At 39.5% G+C, this 20,133-nt stretch overlaps 1 protein-coding gene across 1 annotated transcript in view; it reads right to left on the bottom strand.

The window, feature by feature from the left end:
* The window catches only part of arhgap20b (Rho GTPase activating protein 20b), a 48,934-nt gene extending 31,173 nt beyond the window's left edge, over window positions 1-17,761 (bottom strand). The window contains exons 1-8 of the mRNA XM_079417288.1: window positions 17,459-17,761; window positions 13,196-13,263; window positions 4,599-4,736; window positions 4,349-4,495; window positions 1,938-1,979; window positions 1,656-1,746; window positions 1,414-1,491; window positions 1,022-1,088 (exon numbers count right to left, since the gene is read on the bottom strand). Coding sequence (XP_079273414.1) covers window positions 1,022-1,088; window positions 1,414-1,491; window positions 1,656-1,746; window positions 1,938-1,979; window positions 4,349-4,495; window positions 4,599-4,736; window positions 13,196-13,263; window positions 17,459-17,548 — 721 coding nt within the window. The 5' untranslated portion in view covers window positions 17,549-17,761. The remainder of the gene's footprint in view (window positions 1-1,021; window positions 1,089-1,413; window positions 1,492-1,655; window positions 1,747-1,937; window positions 1,980-4,348; window positions 4,496-4,598; window positions 4,737-13,195; window positions 13,264-17,458) is intronic.
* Window positions 17,762-20,133: the final 2,372 nt, after the last annotated feature.

The raw sequence follows: 20,133 nt of genomic DNA, 5'->3' as shown, positions 1-20,133 counted from the left end.
TAAAATAAATCAGACATTTACAAACATATGGATTAGCGTGCAACCTTTCTAGTGGAAATCCAACTAAGACTTCAAATTAATTTAGACAGTGAAGATCAGCTTGTGTGTGTTTGTGCATGCTTGCAGCTGATATTCGGAGAGAATTATCCTGAGGTTTCCCCATTACAACATAGAGAGAGAAACAGGCAGACATAGAGAAAGTTTTGTTTTGTATTCTGTTATCTGATACCTAATCTCATATCCTGTTGTCTCATACAATAAATATTACTTGCATACATTTGACCTGGGGTGGGGGAATGTGAGTGCAGACAGTTCATCAATAGTAGTTCATACAGACTGTTTTCTAGCTCTCTTGGGAATCATGAAGCCTTTTTTTCTATCATCCCTGGTCTTTCATCACAGAGCTGTCAATGAGCGAAGAGTTTCATCATAGCTCAGAGCTTTTAAAGACACAGTCTGCAAGCCGAATCATTGCGATCACATCCCTTGGAGGATTATTTTGGGGAAAAAACATGAAGTCATGCTTAAAACATTATATCAGTAGGTATAAAGAATGAAAAACATTTATTTATTTTTTCCAAATCACTTTTCCTATGTTGGTGTTTAGGGATTCTGGAGTATATATACAACTTTAGCTGCAGAAGAACTCAATAAATACTCTTTTAATTATGCATGACATCGGTAAATAGCTGAAACTAGACTGGCTGTGAGAGACACAACTGACAACCTAGTTAATTCTCCCACTTTGAAATTTGTTTAAGATTAATTTGCCACCCCTTATCTACCATGAGTTGACAAATGCTTTAAAAGGTATCTTTATACATTTGTGTGTACTTGATATTTTGGAGACAACAATTAGTAAACTAAACCTGACAGAATCTTTTAAAACCTCCACAGTAAAAAAAAAAAAAAAAGTTGTTAGGGTTAGCATGAGAATGTGGCTGTATATAAAAAAAACAATAAATATCTATGCAATGTCACTATGTAGATTAAGTTGACATGCATGTCTGTGTGTCATCACCAATAAGGGGGTATGTGTCCTCTTCTTTCTCATAGTTAACACACAGCTGGTAGTCCGAGACTTCACCCTGCACACAGGAAGTTGTCATTATGTTTTGGAAAGACGCAGGAAAGAGGAAATGGCTGTTATCAAACACAGGAAATGCCAGTGGACAAACTTGGCACAAAGTAGTGTTACTGGTCAGAGAGCAACAGAATGATGTACACAAAATTATAGAATCACATTGCCTCAGATGGGCAAGTAGTCAAATCCACCAAGATGATATCGGGGGGCAAAGTAAAAACATGTCTCTCTCATTTGGACCACTCCCTTGTACTCTGCTGTGCTTTAAAGAGGATAAATAGTGTACATGACACTACACTCTCAACAAGGGGCTTTTAAGGATCACTTACCAATAGTTTGCACTGCTGTATGATGTACTGAAGCACATTTTCTGTGGTCGTGCTCACGTCCACTGCCACAGCAACGGTCTTAACAGCCAATAGCATGTAAACAAGCAACAACATTGAGCATCGACTCACAATGAAAGGCTAGAGTTCAAATATATTCCACTAATAAACAGAGACATGAATTTAGTTCCCAGAGGACTGAGAGTGGCTCGGCTCCAAATTAAACTAAAAAGGCGCTTGTGTACCCCTGAGCTGTTGTCATCTGGATGGCAAATCAGCAGGACGTAGAGAAGAATGGCATTTGGCAAGACTTTTTGCCTGGCTCTACAGGTGTGCCTGAAGAATGAAACATTATTACAAACAAACAACAACAAATGTAAAAGCTTGACACAAATACAAAGGCATGGAACAGTCAAGAAAATTGACAACAGAAATCACAGCAGCCTCAATTTTGGAAATTCATATTTTGATACATTATATAAGTTTATGGATGTGATCCTTTTTTGTTTGTTTGTTTGTTTCCTTACCACTGAAGAGCATGTAACCATCTATCCTTTGTTTCTGATGAGCTTAGGTTTGAGAGGACAAGTGTAGAGAAAGAGTGTGTGTGTGTGTGGGGGGGGGGGGGGGATTTGGGAGAGAGAAAGAAAGGGAGAGATTGTGTTAGATTTCATTTCAATTTTCAGTTCACAAAGTGCTTGACATTTACATGCTAGATTTTCAGATCTGCATCTGGATGATAAGACAATCAGTTACATTGAGTTCCGATACTCATGAGTGTGGTTTGTATGTGATATACGTTTGTAGTCTTGAGCTTGTGACTAATTTCAATATTTGATCCAGACTTGGACCCACGTAGATGTGTGTTTCATATTTCATTAGATCTTTTTTGTTTAACAAAATAAATGCAGACAATAATCACTCCAGAATATGGATGATATATTGTAAAAAGCCCAAAGGCTAAACTATAACTATAAAAAAACTATGAAAAAAAGACCAAACCAAAATACACTATTTAAATACCAATAATCAGAAAGCAACACTCCCCTCATACAGTCCTAAAAGCAGAAGTGAGCCAGCATGATTCTATACTTGTTGCTTGTAATTTTCTTTAAAAGCATGTACATGTGTCATAGAACATAAAATGCAGTCTCTTTTCTCTCTCACCTAAGCTAACGGTAACACTTTAGAATAGGGAACACTTATTCACTATTAACTATGACTTTTCCCTCAATAAATTCCTAATTTGCTGCTTATTAATAGTTAGTAAGGTAGTTAAGTTTAGGTATTGGGTAGGATTAGGGATGTAGGATAAGGCATTAATATGTGCTTAATTACTACTAATAAATGGCTAATAGTCTAGTAATATGCATGCCAATAAGCAACTAGTTAAGAGACCCTAAAATACTTTATAACGTCACATTTACATTAACGTCACATTTAAAAAAACATTTATTCTTCACTTTTGTTAGACATCTAGATTGTACTGGTGAATTGATATACAGTGCATACAGTTCTGAAAATAGCCATGATTCAGTTGGGTTTAGTTTTTTTATTTCAGGTGCATGCATTTGTAATGTACGTGTGTGAGTATTTGTTCTGTGCATTTGTGGATTGTTGGGCAAATTTCAATCAGAAGTGTCCGTCCCTATACACTACTCACTCTGAAGGGCAGAGACTTTCAAATTAAGACTTTGGAACGAGCAATGTAATTATGTAATTTCAAAATGTAATTTTCTAAATATCTTCACCTAGAACGTTACATGACAATGCAGCACTGTGCTCTTAATACATGAATCTATTATTACTGATGCTAACATAGTTGTTGCAAATCAATATTCATTTTGTAATTAAGTTCCTTTGTATATTGTATGTGTGTGTGTGTGTGTGTGTGTGTGTGTTCTCTGCTCCCAGCCTTGTATAACTTGCCGTCTCATCTGCAGACACTGCAGGTAGTCACATTTACCTAACGTATCTTCTATTCTTACTTACGAATAGTATATTACACAAAACAAAACAGCTTCTTGTTTACACATTGTCAAATTCTAGCTTTAAAATTAATGCTAGCTTCAGAATGAATTGTGAGGACCCATCCTGTTTTTTGTTTTTTAAATCTGTCCCGAGCATCTTTTTATTACTACATAATTTGTTCACTAAGCCATATAGTATTTGAGGCAGTATACATTAGTGCAGGGTTCCTCAAATCTTTCCCTGGTGGTCCAATCTGCTGCAGAGTTTAGCTCCAACCCTGATCAAACTCACCTACCTGTGATTTTCTAATGATCTTGAAGACTCTGATTAGCATGCTCAGGTTTGTTTGATTAGGGTTAGAGCTAGGAGTAGGCCAGCTTTGAGGATACCTGCATTAGAGGCACAATCAAAAAGGTCATCAACATCTTTATGATATTAAATCACTAATAGCATACTCAGTCTTGTTTTGTTATACTGTAATTTGCGGAATATTTTACCTACTTTTATCTCTACAACAATATGTCAAATGAAGGACTTAAAAATGAGGTTAATAAGGAGTTGAATCAGCAATGTGAAGGACAGAGTGCCGAAATGAGCTTGAAAGAGAGTGTGTGCGTGCATTTATACCATATAATCTGAACTTCACATGAGAAAAGGTGCACCTTATCACTGTTTTAAGATTAAGTCGGTAGCAACTGAGTGGGTGGATCTCAATTTAATTATTTTCCTCAGCACACTTGAAGTGCTTAAAGCTTAAAACACATCTATTATCCCTTCCCTTCCACTGCAGAATAGTTTATTTATTTTTTTAAGAAGGGCTGCTTCATCTCAAACTCATAAACAGTTTAGAATTTTTCAGTGCTATTTGTCTGAATGACATACAATGACCATATCAGTCTGGTTTGGTATGCCAAGATCTCAGATGTTTGACATTTATGTCATAATTAAATAGTTTTTCAAAGACTACCTGTAAGTGACAACATAGTTGGTGGTCGGCCAGCCAATCACAAATGAGTTCTTGGAGGTGAGCTTTCTGTCTGTGATGCAGTGAACACAGGATGCCAGCCATATGTCTGACAGGCTAACACGAGCCTTCAGCTTTAGATACAGAGACCTGTAACATGTAACACACACAATGCATACACGTCCACTCTTAGAGAGACAGATGTCTTACATTTCGTTCATATTAATAGACATTCACACCCACTGAAACATACTTTGTTTTGGCGATGATAAGTGAATCTGTGAAAAGCAACAGAAGTCTCTCTTTTGACTGCAAGCCGATGGTAAGGTGAGCATGGGCTTCCATCAACAGCACTGCATTTTGGGATACATCACATGCCCCATACTCATCGCTGCAGAAGAGTGAACAGGTTAAAAATCACAATAGTGGTGAGGAACATTCATTTTCATACAGAAATGTCAAAAGTTAACATTCTGACTAAAAAATTTAATATTTAATGGAATTTTTTTTTTTTTTTTACTGAATCTCTTACCAGTTTTGTGTCACTGCGCTACTGGTAAAAATAATGAGATAAGTAATTTATTTTTTATTTAATTCTATTGACCCTTGGTTTTAACAGTAAAACCTAATTTGTATATATTTTATTGAAAAAAAGTTCTCACCTCCCTAGTAACATGTGTAACGTAGGGATGAGGCAGAGAGAGAATCCACTTGCACGCACAACTTTAATTAAGAAAAGACAAAAAAAACTCAAGAAAAACTCATAACCCTCACAGAGAGAGCCAGGAACATCCAGGGAATCATGAAACAACGACCAGCAAACACAAGTGAAAACCAAGCTGTTTAAATACACACAGACAAGCTAAACGAGATAACAAGGAGGCGTACACAGTTGTCATAGGAACACCCAAGTGTAACTATAGAAACAAACAAGCAGACTAAGGAAACAGGAACTAAACTCAGGAAGTGAAGACAGAAACACCGGGGCAGAGAAACACTTCAACATAAAAGTTCAAGGGCAGACACAGAGCACACATGACAGAGCCCCCCCTTTAAGATGACACAGTCCAGGAGGGTGGCGAAGCAGAGGCGGAACAGGGGAAGGGACGGAGGGCCAGGTCCCTGTGCAGGAAGAGGACCTGGGAACCGAGGTAGGATAGCTGGAGCAGGGAGCCAGGGTGGAACCAAGGACCACCAGAGCAGAGCCGAGGACCACCAGGGCAGAGCTGAAGAACACCAGGGCAGAGCAGGTGGAGCTGAAGACCACCACAGCGGAGCTGAAGACAACCACGAAGCAGGAGACTGGGCAGAAGACAACCACGGAGGAGCAGACGAAGCAGAAGGCCACCACAGCAGAGTAGACGGAGTAGAGGGCCACCAGAGCAAGGCAGAAGTCCACCACGGCGGAGCAGACGGATGAGGGAACCAGGGCTAAGACTGAGACCTCGGAGGAACTGAAACATAGGAAACAGACAGTGTACCTATGGCCCCAAAGACAGAGATAGAAGGCACAGAGAGTGCATCATTAGTCTCCTTGGCCGCGACAGACAGTTTTAAAAGTACATTGATGGCCATCTTGGCAGTTACTGGACAGACATAAGGTCCAAACATAGATGCATTGGGTGAAGCGGTAGAGACAAGCAGTTCAAAAATCAGACACATTTGAGAGAACTGGACAGGCAGACAGTCCATAATTCGAATCATAAAGGAAAACAGGATGGGCAGACTGAAACTGGCAAGACCAACAGTTCAAAACCAACCTCAACAGCAGAATCCAGACAGACAGACGGTTCAAACTTGGATGTATTAACTGAAACTGGACTGGTAGACATGTCAGTGACTGAAACTGGTTAGGCAGACCATTCACACTCAGACCCATTAATAGAAACTGGACAGGCAAATGGTTCAACATCAGACTCATTGACTAAACAGGACTGACAGAAAGTTAAAAATCAGGTTCGTTAACTGAAACCAGATAGGCAGACATTTCAAAACTGGATGTATTGGCAGATAATTCAAAAACAGATTCATGGACTGATACTGTATAGATGGACAGTTCATAATTAGACTCATTGACAGAAACTGGTAAGTCAGACAGTTCGAAATCAGATTCATTAGCAGCATTCAGACAGGCAGACAGTTCAAAATCAGACTCCTTTGTTGCGACTAGACAGATGGACAGTTCATTAGTGGCCTCTTTGGCAATGACGGACAACGCTGATAATTCAAAAACAGCCTCTTCGGCTGGGTCGGGACAGGACAATAGTTCATAATTGGCCTCCATGGCCTGTTCAGAACTGGCAGAGAGAGAGAGATCACAAACTGCCTCCATAGCCATGACAGGACAGGCAAAGAGTCCACAGATGGCCTCCATAGCAGTGACAGGCCAGACAAAGAGATCATTGCTGGGCGCCACCGCCACACAAGGAGCTGAAGCGAGCACCGCCACCTCAGGAGGCTCTACAGCATACGCCGCCACCTCTGGAGAAACTGCAGCGACGCCATCGCCTTGAGGAACACAGCAGCGAGCGCCACTACCTCTGGAGGTTCTGCAGCATCAGCCGCCACCTTGGGAGGTTATGTGGTGGTATATGCAGCCCAAACACACCAAAAGGCGATCCCCATCATGGAAAGCGCTTCAGACAGGGGAATCAGTTCAGGAACCAGAGGGCTAGAGTGAGTTCGTTTTGGGGATTCCAGCTGTGCCTGCTGACACCAGCAGTGGATTCTCCACACTGGATGCCAGTCTAGAATATTGGCAAACTGACCTCGGAGATCTGGGTGTAACAAACAGGAAGTGATGGGACTCTGGACGATCAGCTGCAACGTAACGAGACTCTGGACGCTCAACTGTGACTTCACTTGACTCATGAAGATCACCTGGGGCTTGACTTGACTCATTACGATCAGCTGTGACTTGACTTGACTCATGATGATCAGTTGTGACTTGACTTGACTCATGACGATCAGTTGTGACTTGACTCAGGAAGATCAGCTGAGACGTGACAAAACTCTGGGATGGAGGTTACCACAGGAGTATCACTTTCCTCCTCTGCGATTCCCACAGTAAAAGGAGAGCCACTCAGTTGGAGTGCCAGATCAATGTAAAACTCCAGAATCCAGTGAGGATCATGCAAAGGCATGAGTGAGTTGAGTGGCTCAGATAGGCCCCCACGAAAAAATATCATCAGGCATACCTTGTCCATACTAGTCAAATGTGCTAGCTCAACAAAGTCCATCACGTAGTCCTCGATGGGCCGGTCTCCTTGACACAGACATATAATTTATGCTGCTGGATTCATAATTGGCTGGTCATTCTGTAACGTAGGGATGAGGCAGAGAGAGAATCCACTTGCACGCACAACTTTAATTAAGAAAAGACAAAAAAACTCAAGAAAAACTCATAACCCTCACAGAGAAAGCCAGGAACATCCAGGGAACAATACAGGGAATCATGAAACAACGACCAGCAAACACAAGCGAAAACCAAGCTGTTTAAATACACACAGACAGACGAGCTAAATGAGATAACAAGGGGGCGTGGGCAGTTGTCATAGGAACACACAAGGCTAACTATAGAAACAAACAAGCAGACTAAGGAAACAGGAAATAAACTCAGGAAGTGAAGACAGAAACACTGGGGCAGAGAAACACTTCAACATAAAGGTCCAAGGACAGACACAGAGCACACGCCAACATGTATGCCTTCAAGAACAGTTGAGTACTACTACGTGTGTTGCATTTTCTCCTCAATATTATTAGCTTGCTAAAAAAAACATCACTAACTATTCTTTTTAAGGTGGTGAAATACATCATTTTATAATGTTGCTTGAGTTGCGATTATAATCTTCATATTTTTTTCAGAAATTTTTATTTAACAGCCGCCAAGATACCTTCTGAAGTTCATTGATAGTTATTTTACGCTTATTATCCACCTTTTTCTTCAATGCAGAAGTAAGCCTACAGGCAAGACTTCCGGTTCATTAGCCGCTATAGGAAAATAATGAGAAGAATAACAACGTGCAGTAAACGGTAAAACTGTTTGCACTATAAACCAGTGTGTTCATAATTAAGATAATACATTAAAATAATATAGTAAGACACACCAATTTTCAATATCAAGCTGCAAAACGAGCTGTTTTGTACTGCTAAAAATAGCTACACATGGATGAGACCAGAAGCTAGACCCATATACAAACAGCGGGTCTTTGTGAAGGGTCAAATGTGAAAAATACTGATTATCCACCTTTTTATTCAATGCAGAGGTAAGCCTATGGGCAAGACTTCTGGTTCATTAGCAGGCTTTGAGGAAATAAGGAGAGGAAAAACAATGTGCAGTAAACGGTAAAACTGTTAAGAACACACTTTTTCTTCCCACTCTTACGGGAATAAAAACGTGGATATTCAGACTCCCGCTGCATCAAAGTTTGCAGCACTGCACTGCAGCCGAACAAAGTCTTGTCTACTGAGAACACGATGCAGCGATCTCTTCATTGCAACATGATTTCTGCAATCTCATGAATACTTTCACCATAACTAGAACAGTGAAGCACAATGAAAATAAGAGACTCTTTGAGCAGCAGTGATTATAACAGGAGTTTTAGTGAAAATGCAGCAATCAATTCTCTAACACTCACGCAGATCTAACAACGTCTGCAGCGATCATAAAGAGAATGATTTTTGATTGCTTTCTGCATAATCATCACAATATTGTCACGGTGCACACACGAGGGAGGAACCAGGAACACGCAGACGAGGATATAAACTCAAATAACAGTCTTTACTTATAACATCAACAAGGCAGGGCAAGACAAGGCAAGGCAGGGTAAGACACAGACATCCAACACCGGGGATAACGAGTAGACCAGACAGCACGAAACTCAACAGGCAGGAACTTAAATACACACGCTAATGAGACGAACACGGCTAGACAAGAATTAACTGATGATTACATATGACAAGGACAGGAAACAAACCAAATATGGGCACAAGGGGCAGGAACACATGACAGACACACAACAGTTCCCTGACATAACTCCCCCCTCCCGAAAGGCTCGTCCCGAGCCTTAACAGTTCCATCGGGGAGGGGGGGTGGGCGCTCTGGAGGCCTCTCAGGACAGACACGGACCACAGGACGGGGACCTCCAGAGCGGAACAGACAGACAGGACCCATGGCGGAGCAGGGAGCTCAGGAGGCCATGGCAGGTGGTAACTGTGGCCATGGCATCCTTCTTCGGCCCACCCACTCCACCCAGAGCTCTACTACCCCCCCCCCCAAAATTTCCATGGGGAATCCAGGGGGTATCAGGAGCCCTCCGGGGCTAGACAGACAAAACAGTACAAGACACGACAGAAACCCTCCAGGGTCAGACAAACACGACAGGACATCCCACAGGAACCAGAAGCCCTCCTGGGCTGGCTAGGAAGCTGAGGCTTCCTCTGGGCATGACGAGGAGTCAGGGGCCCTCACAGGGTCCCTCAGCAACCTCCTCCACTTCTGCGACAGGGGGGGCAAGCGGCTGCGACTGGCCTCCATGGCCACAACCCAAGAAGCCGCCTGCCCCAGACGAGTCTCCATGGACAAGACATGGTTTTTTTTTTTTAAATGTTCCTGTGGGCACAACAAACAAACAAACACGGCTCTCCTGGCCGAGACATGTGGACTTGATCCACGGAGAGGGTTAGAGGCGGCGGCCGGCAGGCTTGAGTCAGCGGCAATCCGGTGGGCTTGAGTCAGCGGCAATCCGGTGGGCTTGAGTCAGCGGCAATCCGGCGGGCTTGAGTCAGCGGCAATCCGGCGGGCATTGAGTCAGCGGCGGACCGGCGGGCATTGAGTCAGAGGCGGACCGGCGGCGTGAACAGGGGAGCCGCCGACGGTGGGTGGGCTTTCCCCACGGACGGCGACGTGATCTCCCGCGAACGGCGGGGTCGGTGAGCCGCGGAAAGCGGCGTGATCTCCCGCGAACGGCGGGGTCGGTGAGCCGCGGAAAGCGGCGTGATCTCCCGCGAATGGCGGGGTCGGTGAGCCGCGAACGGCGGCGTGACTTGGGGAAGCCGCCGACGGTGGGTTGGCTTTCCCCACGGACGGCGGACTTGGGTGAGCGGCAGGCTTGGGATGGCCGCGGGCAGCGGCGGATATCTCCCGCGATCGTCAGACTGCAGGGCTCGCGGCCAGCGGACTCGCGGCACTCGCGATAATCCTGCCGAACTCCCACGCCGACTTGCAGTGGGCTAAGGCGGGATGTCGAGTGGCGACTTCCATGCCGCGAGGGACAAACAAAACAGGAACAAACAAAAAACTTTTCAAAAACGGAAAACAAAACAAGGTGAAGGGGCGCCGCTTACTGTTTTGGTCTGGTCTTCTGTCACGGTGCACACACGAGGGAGGAACCAGGAACACGCAGACGAGGATATAAACTCAAATAACAGTCTTTACTTATAACATCAACAAGGCAGGGCAAGACAAGGCAAGGCAGGGTAAGACACAGACATCCAACACCGGGGATAACGAGTAGACCAGACAGCACGAAACTCAACAGGCAGGAACTTAAATACACACGCTAATGAGACGAACACGGCTAGACAAGAATTAACTGATGATTACATATGACAAGGACAGGAAACAAACCAAATATGGGCACAAGGGGCAGGAACACATGACAGACACACAACAGTTCCCTGACAAATATAGAGAACAGATGTTTTCATGCTACTAACAGGAACAGTGTGAAGTTTAGTCACTGGCTTGATTCACTAAACTAAAGCATAAACAGCAGTAAACCACTTCGCATCAAAAAACATCTGTACATAAGCCTTACATATTAAAAACATCACAGGTCATGATGCTTATGAAGTGCAGTTATGCATTTGTATATTATGTTTCTCGAGGTTAGTTTATTAAGTAAACAAAAAAGCTGTTTCTTTCTTTACCTAACAGCATTGTTGCTCTTGTGACTGATGTTATTATATTATTGTATCTTGTGAAGATATTATTAAATGTATTAAGTAAAACATGCCATTTGTTAATGTAATAATTTTTTTATTCAGTATGTCCTTGTATAGAAGATACACTTTCATGTTGACAAGGGATGCACAGTTGATCTCTCCATTTACATACAAATACTGTATTTCCCATGAACTGGGATTAAAACTACAAAATCTTAATAATAATGTTTGCATATTTTATACATTCCTTGATAATCATTGATGGAATACTTCATAGCAGAAATACATGCCTAATCTAAACAGCAAAAATGTAAAAAGGTTTGTGAAAGGCTTATATGAGCCAATGTTTACTGCTGTAATATTCTGAGCACGTAAGTACATTCACAAATGTTTTTTTTATTTCCAGCATAAAGAATAAATTTTCTCTGAAGAGTGAACTCTCCTTACAGAACCCGTGCACTTCATTGCCACAACAACGAGCTGAATTTTTCATTAGTGAAGAAAACACCTGTTGCTGTGTTGGTGTTCATGTTTAAGTTTCAAGTGAGCCTGTATTTTCTACTGCAAGAAAAAATGTAAATGATAGATTTATCAATCATCAATATGAAAACCCATTTGTCATATGCAAATCTGGCATATAACGTATAATATATATCTGGGGAAAAGATGGTATATAAATGTAAATATGCATTTTGTGCTGTTTGTCCATTTTACATAAAACTACATGAACACTTCAACTCCAGCCTGTTTTGCTTTGCTTCATATGCTTTCATCTATAACCTGCAGCCCAGTAATTTCACTGCAAATATTTCTCCTGATAAATGTTCAAATTCAGCCTGGATCAAATGACTATTGTCATATATCTCAGGCAAATTTACTTTGATGTGATGATGTGTAGATTGCAGCTAGAGCTACAGAAACAACTACCTGCAGATGTGTGTTGCATATTTCTAAATTATCTACACTTTACAAGAATATTCATATTCCAAACTAATAGATTTCTGACACTGGATACAAATAAGTAGATTAAAATAAATAGATTTTTTTCTTTGTGTTGTAAAGTGATCATTTTGTCATGGCATCTTGCCTCTCTCTCTTCTTGCTTGTAATGTGAATGACGCACGTTACCAGCTTTCTTGTTATGTGTGTGTGTCTGTTGTTGCATTCCTGCCTATATAAGGCAGAGTGTGTCCTCTAGCCAATACCAAGGGACTGGTCAGATATAAGCAGCCAGTGTGCATGTGTGCCGAGTTTGTGTTTTTGAGCGTGCTTTACAGTGTGAATACAATAATAATAATTATAATAATTTCCTATAAGTATTTTTGTATTGGTTTCACTAATATACCTGCATATCCTTCACAAAATATACTTTTACTTTAGAAACAAATTTGTGTTAAGATAATAAGACGTATTTGGGAATAAAACTCACTAGATTTTGTTAGATTTATTCTTAAAGCATGAAAACAACTATTTAAAAACTACTTATAAAAAAAATAATAATAATCCGTCATGAGCCTTTTAAGGTTACACATGTAGCCAGTTTCCACTAAAGTCAGAAACATCTCTGACTCCGTGAACTTTGTGATATAAAGTCCTTTTTGAAAGAGCCCTGTAATCAAGACGTGCCGAGCAAGTGATTTTGTTTGATTCAGTGAAGCTCTGACACACACACATCAGACATTCAGTGAGGAACAGAGTGCCAAAAGAGGCATTATGATTTTCTGCCTGGAATCAGTTAAAGGGTGAAGAAGGAGGAACCAGTGGCGCAGGGAAAGAATAATGAGATGTGTGGGTGTAGGTGTGTACATATCTATTTTATTTTTTCAAAGATTTTGCATTCATCATCAATTCAAAATGCCCATTTCAAAAATAATAACAATTTTGTCTGAGTGTGTTTATGCGTACCTTTGTCTGGTTTTGCTGAAAGCTTTAATAACAGCAGTTCTTCTTTTTGGAATTGTGGACTTCATTTTCTACGAATTAGAAACACACATTTGCACACCGGTTAGACACATCACAAAATCATCAAGCTCACATATATCAACAGCAACTATTACTGAATTAAGAGAAAACTAAAACAAATATGAATGTATTTAGTAACTATAGCAACCATCTGTGCAGTGAGTGAAGAAACTATTCACACCCGATAATTTCCTGTCTTCATATGACATTTGGTGTGAACAGGGCCGCTGCTGGCCAAATGGGTGCCCTAAGTAGGATTGTATTGCTGTGCCCCCTCCCTCAAATATTATGGAAGTTAAAAAAAAACGAACACCTACTATAGGGGTCAAAATAGAATTTTTACAAGTAAAAAATATATAATTAAATTGAATTATTTACAAATTATAATCGTAGCTCTAAACAGTTACCTGTGTCTATGGTTTTATTAATACGGTTGTCTGATTGATTTTATAGTCTCAAGCATTGAGAAATCATGCAAAAGAAAATTAAGCAGTTTTACTACTATAAAACCATGGTTAATGTTTGTAAGGGTTGTGATGTCCACATGTTTTTTTGTTGAAGAAATTATAGAGGCTGTGTCCTGTAGCAAAAAATTAGCCAAAAATTAAAGATTAAGTGAATATTTTAATTAAATGTTTGGTCAATATTAAACTAGGATTTGATCGTCCTATATGTATAACAGCAGTAATTACCAGACCTTTGGCTCCCTTTGCAGGCATTTGTAATAACATGTAATGTACATCAATTGTTTATTTTGCATTATATTAGATGTGCTAAAACATTAGCCACATTTAAATCCAGACTCACAACTCATCTGTTTAGCTGTGCATTTGTTGAATGAGCACTGTGCTATATGTCCGAACTGACTGCACTGTATTTTATGTAATCATTTTCTATTCTTAACTGTTTTAAATTCATTTTAAATCAATTTCTATATCATTTTAAAATTCCTTGTTTTTATTATTATTTTTAATTCCCTGTTTTTATTGCTGTGATTATTATTTTTAATGACTATTTCACTTTCTTCTATGTAAAGCACTTTGATTTACCACTGTGTATGAAATGTGCTATACAAATAAACTCGCCTTGCCTTGACTTTCCTTATATTATGTAACCATTTTAACAGTGTTATTCAATGAAACCATATAATTATTAATTAACCAATCATTATTGCCTCTTTGTTTTATATATAATACATTTTAAATCATTTTAAAGGCTGTTGTTGGCTTCGGTCTGTTTTTGATAACCACAAAAAATATTATTTTAATACTTTGTAAATTAGCTATTATTTGAAGTAACAAAACCATGGTTAATTTGCGATTACCATGGCTACAAGAACCATGATTTTTGGTTGTATTCATGTTAAAACCTTGACTAATTTTCATGAGGGATCATGGAAACTCAGAGAGAATATTAGATGCGTTGGTGGTGGTGAAATTATTACAGACATTAAAACACGTTATTAATGCCAACAGCCAAAAAAGTTTTACAGGATTATGAATGTGCCTGAAAGTGATGCACAGGCTTCGTTTTCACCTTTCTTTTTTCTTTTCTTTTTTTCTTGAGGCCAGATTGCTGATGTCTCATCACGGGCATAGCTGTCCATCAATTATGATCATTTGCATTCAGGCGCAAACGTGGCTGCATCCGAAAACTGAAAAATGCTGCTTTCGGAGGCAGCATTCCAAGGCAGGAAGTTAGCGTCCGAATCCAAAGTTAGCTTCACTTCCTATCTTATGAGATACCTTCATCTGATCGATTTTTGAAGGCAGCATAGATGTATCCTTCGCTGCCTTTGATATCCCATAATCCTCTGCTTTCATTCCATGACCGTTGAGATAAAAAAACAAAAAAACATGGCGTCTGAAAGTTGCATTTGGAGGTTAGTTTGTGTGTAAATGTATATTCTAGTTAACTTTTTGCACTTTTGATGTTATTTCTAGCGAGAAATTAGTATTAAAGTAATTAAATATTAATTTAATTTATTTTGTTGTAGATCATTAAACCGTTACGCTGCCTCAGAAGCCTGTCCGAAATCAGTTTCGTGAGGTGCCTTTGTGCTAAAACGCTGCCTGCAAAGTCATTGCCTCATAAGGCAGCGAGGCAGCAAGTCAGCTGCCTAAATTTTTGGATGCAGCCATGAGGTGCGATCAGTCGCAGGAATGGCATGTCAGGTTTTTTTGGGGATTTTTTTTGAGCAAACTGGGATGGTGCCCCCCCTGGGAGTTGGTGCCCTAAACAAACGGCGTACTCTGCATATAGGGAGCAGCGGTACTGGGTCTGAACCCTTCAATGACCTTTAAAAAAGAAGAGTTGGTAAGGGCTTGTCATCCTTTTTTTATTAAAAAATAAATCACAGGCAAAATTGCAAAAAAAAGTTATGCACAATATTAGTATTTTTATTCTGGTGGACGCATTAAAGCATCCCTATTCTAAATTGCTAATTGAAATTCTTTTAACAAATATGAAAGAATTCTAGCAGATTTCCACAAAGAATCAAATAAGATTATTTTCAGGACCCTGTATAGTATTAGCTCAAATAATGTTCCATAAAAAAAGATTTCCCAGGCTTCCTATGCTGATGCATGTTAATATAAAAGTGTTGAGTCTAAAAGTGACAGGGAACGTGTGGAGACATAATGCAGATGAGCAGATGCTCTTAAAAGAGAAAACATCATATAGCGAAACACATCAAGTGTTTCTTTTTCAAGCCTGAGCAACATGTACGTGCGATATCAGGACATGTGGGTCTGAACAAAAAACAAACAAAAAAAACACTGATGGTAAAATCCATGTGAAGCTTTTCTTTTCTTTTTTTTTTTTGCAGAAAAGAACAGGATTCACAGCAGAGTGAAATGGAAACATAGAGTGTGAATCTATTGCTTAAAATCCTGAATATGTATTCCTCACCTCTGTTTAAAGATAAAACAAAGAAAAGAACCAGAGTGAGTTAGATTGGAGTTAATGTTACATCAGTGTAAGAGCAGTATTTACTGTAAGAGAAGTTAAACAACTTTGCAACTTTAGGTATGTACCTTCTGTCCTCAATTCCTAGCAACCTTTTTAAATGCACAAAATGAAAATGATTTGAATTCATTAGGAAAGTCCCAGTGCTAAGACATCACTTCATAAACCACAGATTAAAAAGCAGGTGCTCAACTAAATGTAGAGAAGGTTCAACTCAAAACATTCTAGAAAAAAGTATGCAATAAATGTAATTTTATTCCTTAATCATTAACGTGCCAGTTACAACAAAGTAAGCAAAATCTAACCTATTTAACAACAAATTGTATTAATACCCCTCTAAATAAAATAAACCCAATTTCTTTCACTCGTAGATCCAAATGTCTTTTTAACAGCTTTCCAGGAGTTATGCAATTTTGTGCCTGGACTAAAATGGAATCCATTTAATATGTGAATTTGATGAAAATATGCAATACCAAGAAAGCAGAAGGGCTTTTTCTGAGGACTGAAAGCTCTTGAGAGTCTGTGTAATGCACTGCATGTATAGTGTACGCATTCGCAAGCATCAAAGCCGGCCATGAACTCCCCCTTCTAAACAATATCTGATTTAACACACTGTAATCTAAATGGCATCTTCATTTTGTCCAGCTCCTTCATCATCATCTTCTTCCTCCTCCACTCGACCTGACTACATTAGCTGGAGGGCCTTTCACTTTCATTTTATTTCATCAAATGAAAAAGAACCTCCAGTGAATAGAAAATGTCACACACAAACACACGGTAACATAACACCTTCAGCATCATTGCTCTGTCCTCCAAAGCTTAATTAAACTTCCACAAACATGAGCACTGATTTCAGCAAATTAATCCCATTACTGGCCCAAAAATACTACATATAAAAGACCAATTTTTTTTCATCCCTTTTCATTGTGATAACCTTTGCTGAAAACAGGCCAATCTCCTCTTAAATTGCTGTGTAGCCTTTAAGAACAATTTTACACTGAAATATGCAGCAATTACCTCCAGGAACCAGAACAAGAGGCTATATTTAGTTTAGGTAGAGGCTTTTATATTTAGATACCACTTCCCACCAGTAACCATACTGAATATGAGCTTAAAGAATGCATTATCTCTAAATGCTTAACATATTTAAGAAAAAGTCTGACGTACAGCTCACATACCCTCAGTATGAAGTCCATTCAAGGACACCTTATGTGAACTTACACACACACAAACACACACCTTTTCCTCCACAGGCCTTGTCACCGGTCCACTTCTGGTAGATTGAAGGTCAGTGCCGTTTGAGATCCTATGATGTGGACTCATTTTCATCCATCTCCCTCAATCATTCTCGTCAAGGCTTCTCTAAATCTTCTCATTCACAGAAAACATGCATAAATTCCTACAAAGGAAAGGTTATTGAATTGTCTTTGAGAATATGATATTTTTACAATCATAAAGGGGTTTGATTTTATCGCCCTGATGAGAAGTTGTCTGGATCTTGGTGTGAGGAACTTTACCCACCCAACCCATCTCCCGTTCCCCACAACTATTTCTTTTCTCTTTAATTTTAATTACTGTCCTCTTCCTTTTGCCCTCCCTCCTTGGCAAGGCTTTCCCATTTCTTTCCCTGTTTTCTTTCTCTCTATCTGTCCTGTTTTCCTCACACACATTCTTTCTGTCTAGCTCTCTCTCTAAATATGGACATGGAGGTTCAGTGTTCTACAGTCACTGAAGTTCCAAGGCCCCCCACTGGATGTTATTGTCACTACAGAAACTATGAAAATCAAGTTCAGCTTTGCAATCAGCAGCAATTCAATATTTTAAATGCTGCTTTGAAACCGCTCATGATGACCACTTTATAGTCCAGCTTTGTGCTGAACTTTCAATGCACAACTAATGGCCACATCTCAAGCGCAGTTTCACGGGTTCCTGAACGAACTGGTGAAAAATACCAGTAATTAGAAGACAAATTAGCTGGCTTTTGAACTGTAATATATCAAGCAGCAACTAACAAAGAAAGAAAAAAAAATTCAAAAAGATTTAGAAAGTTTTAATTCATGGGTTACAAGACCTGCAGAGGAAGCTCTGACCACCGGTGCAACAGAGCTGTGACAAAGGTCCGAGTCACACAAGAGGTATTATCATATTGCCTCCATTTTGTCGTCTTCTTCCCACACAAGATTATCAGCACTTGGACACAGACAGAGCCAAAATAAATAAAAAATTAAATGTCTATTTTTATTTTATTGGTTATGCATTTACTTAGATCTAATTTATTTGCCTTCTATGAATTCAGAAACATCATTTATGAAGATGTTTACATTTACATTTAGTCATTTAGCAGACGCTTTTCTCCAAAGGGACTTACAAATGAGGATTACAGAAGCAATCAAACCAACATTACCATATCATTTGTCACTGCATTAGAGTGGCCCAAAGTGTTACATTTAAATGGCACTCTAAATGTACACATTTCATTGCAAAAATTAGGTTTGGCCTTTTATTTTTTGGTCTTTAAAGTGTACACTACACTACACTGATAATTATCAAATATCAAAAAAATAAATGAAATAGTCTTTTCAATGTTTCAACATCAAAACATAAACAGACATTGAAAAAAACATCAGAACACAGGAGTTTACATGCAGAGCGAAAGTTGGAGTAATAGGGAAAAACCATTGTGTGCCAATCACTTTTTCATTCCAATTAAGAGTTTAAAGAACACCGTGTAATACTCTTTTTCTCTGTCGTGTTCTCAGTGTGTGTTTGTGTAGGCGTCTTTGTAATGAGTGAAGCCTTTGTAAGAGTGCAAGGGCCTGGTACACAGCTGGAAGAATTCCCAGAGCTAAAGTTAGAAAATCAAGAGCTTAAACTTCTTCACCAGAACTCATGCAAGGTTAAATTTATTCATTCCTTCATTCTGCCATATAAAAAAGTGCAGCTTTGCACTAAGAAAGTCATGCAGAGGAGGCTGATGAAAACACTTGCTTAAGACTTATCGTGAAGTAACAAACCCAACTTCTCCTTTAAGACAAACTGAATATTAGAACTTCCCCTTTAAGATATGGGCCACAACTTTAGCTGGTTGAGTGTTGAAATGATGATTGCACACACATCTGATTATTAACAGAGATATCGAAAGCTCACCTCACACATGGCCACACATACACACTAATACACAAACATATGCACAACACACACAACCTCATAATGAGCAAGAGAACCCTATAATTTTGTCCACTGTATATTTATAATCAGAGATTAACAAGCAAGAAGAACTTCTACTCTACTTCTACTAGTGAACAGTGTTTAATATAATTTAAATACATACCCAACCACAGACACACACACACACTTATAGAAATAAGTAGTACACATTCATGAACAAATATAACCAGACTGGACACACACTGTAATACACAAACAGATGCACACAGCAACATTATGAGACATTAAGAATGTTCAAAAGAAAATAAACTAACCAAATATATTTTTATTTTACACTTGATGATTTGATAAGAGCAGATAAGAGCATCTATGTATGCGAGTGAGAGTGTGATACAAGTGTATGTGAGTCATCATGACTGTGTGGTTGTATGCTTTGCTGATCTATACCTCCATATAGTCACACTAAAAGCTGCAGTCAAGATTTAATCCAAACCAGAACCAAAACCAGCACAAGCAAAACCCAGATCTCTCCAAACCAAGCTTCTGATTAAATGTAGCTATAGCCCTTATTCTCTTTGTGTGTGTGTGTGTGTGTGTGTGCATGTTTATGTGGTTTATGAGGACACAAATTTGTATATTGTATAATAACACTGCCTATGTCCCCATAATTCAAAAGGCTTAAAAAACATACTAAATGGTGTTTTTTTGAAAATCTAAAAATGCACAAAGTCTCCTGTGAGGGCTAA

The sequence above is a fragment of the Barbus barbus genome, assembly GCF_936440315.1.
Source record: "Barbus barbus genome assembly, chromosome: 5".
Lineage (NCBI taxonomy): Eukaryota > Metazoa > Chordata > Actinopteri > Cypriniformes > Cyprinidae > Barbus > Barbus barbus.
Note: the sequence above shows the minus strand (reverse complement) of the source record. Positions and strands in the feature narration are given on the sequence as shown.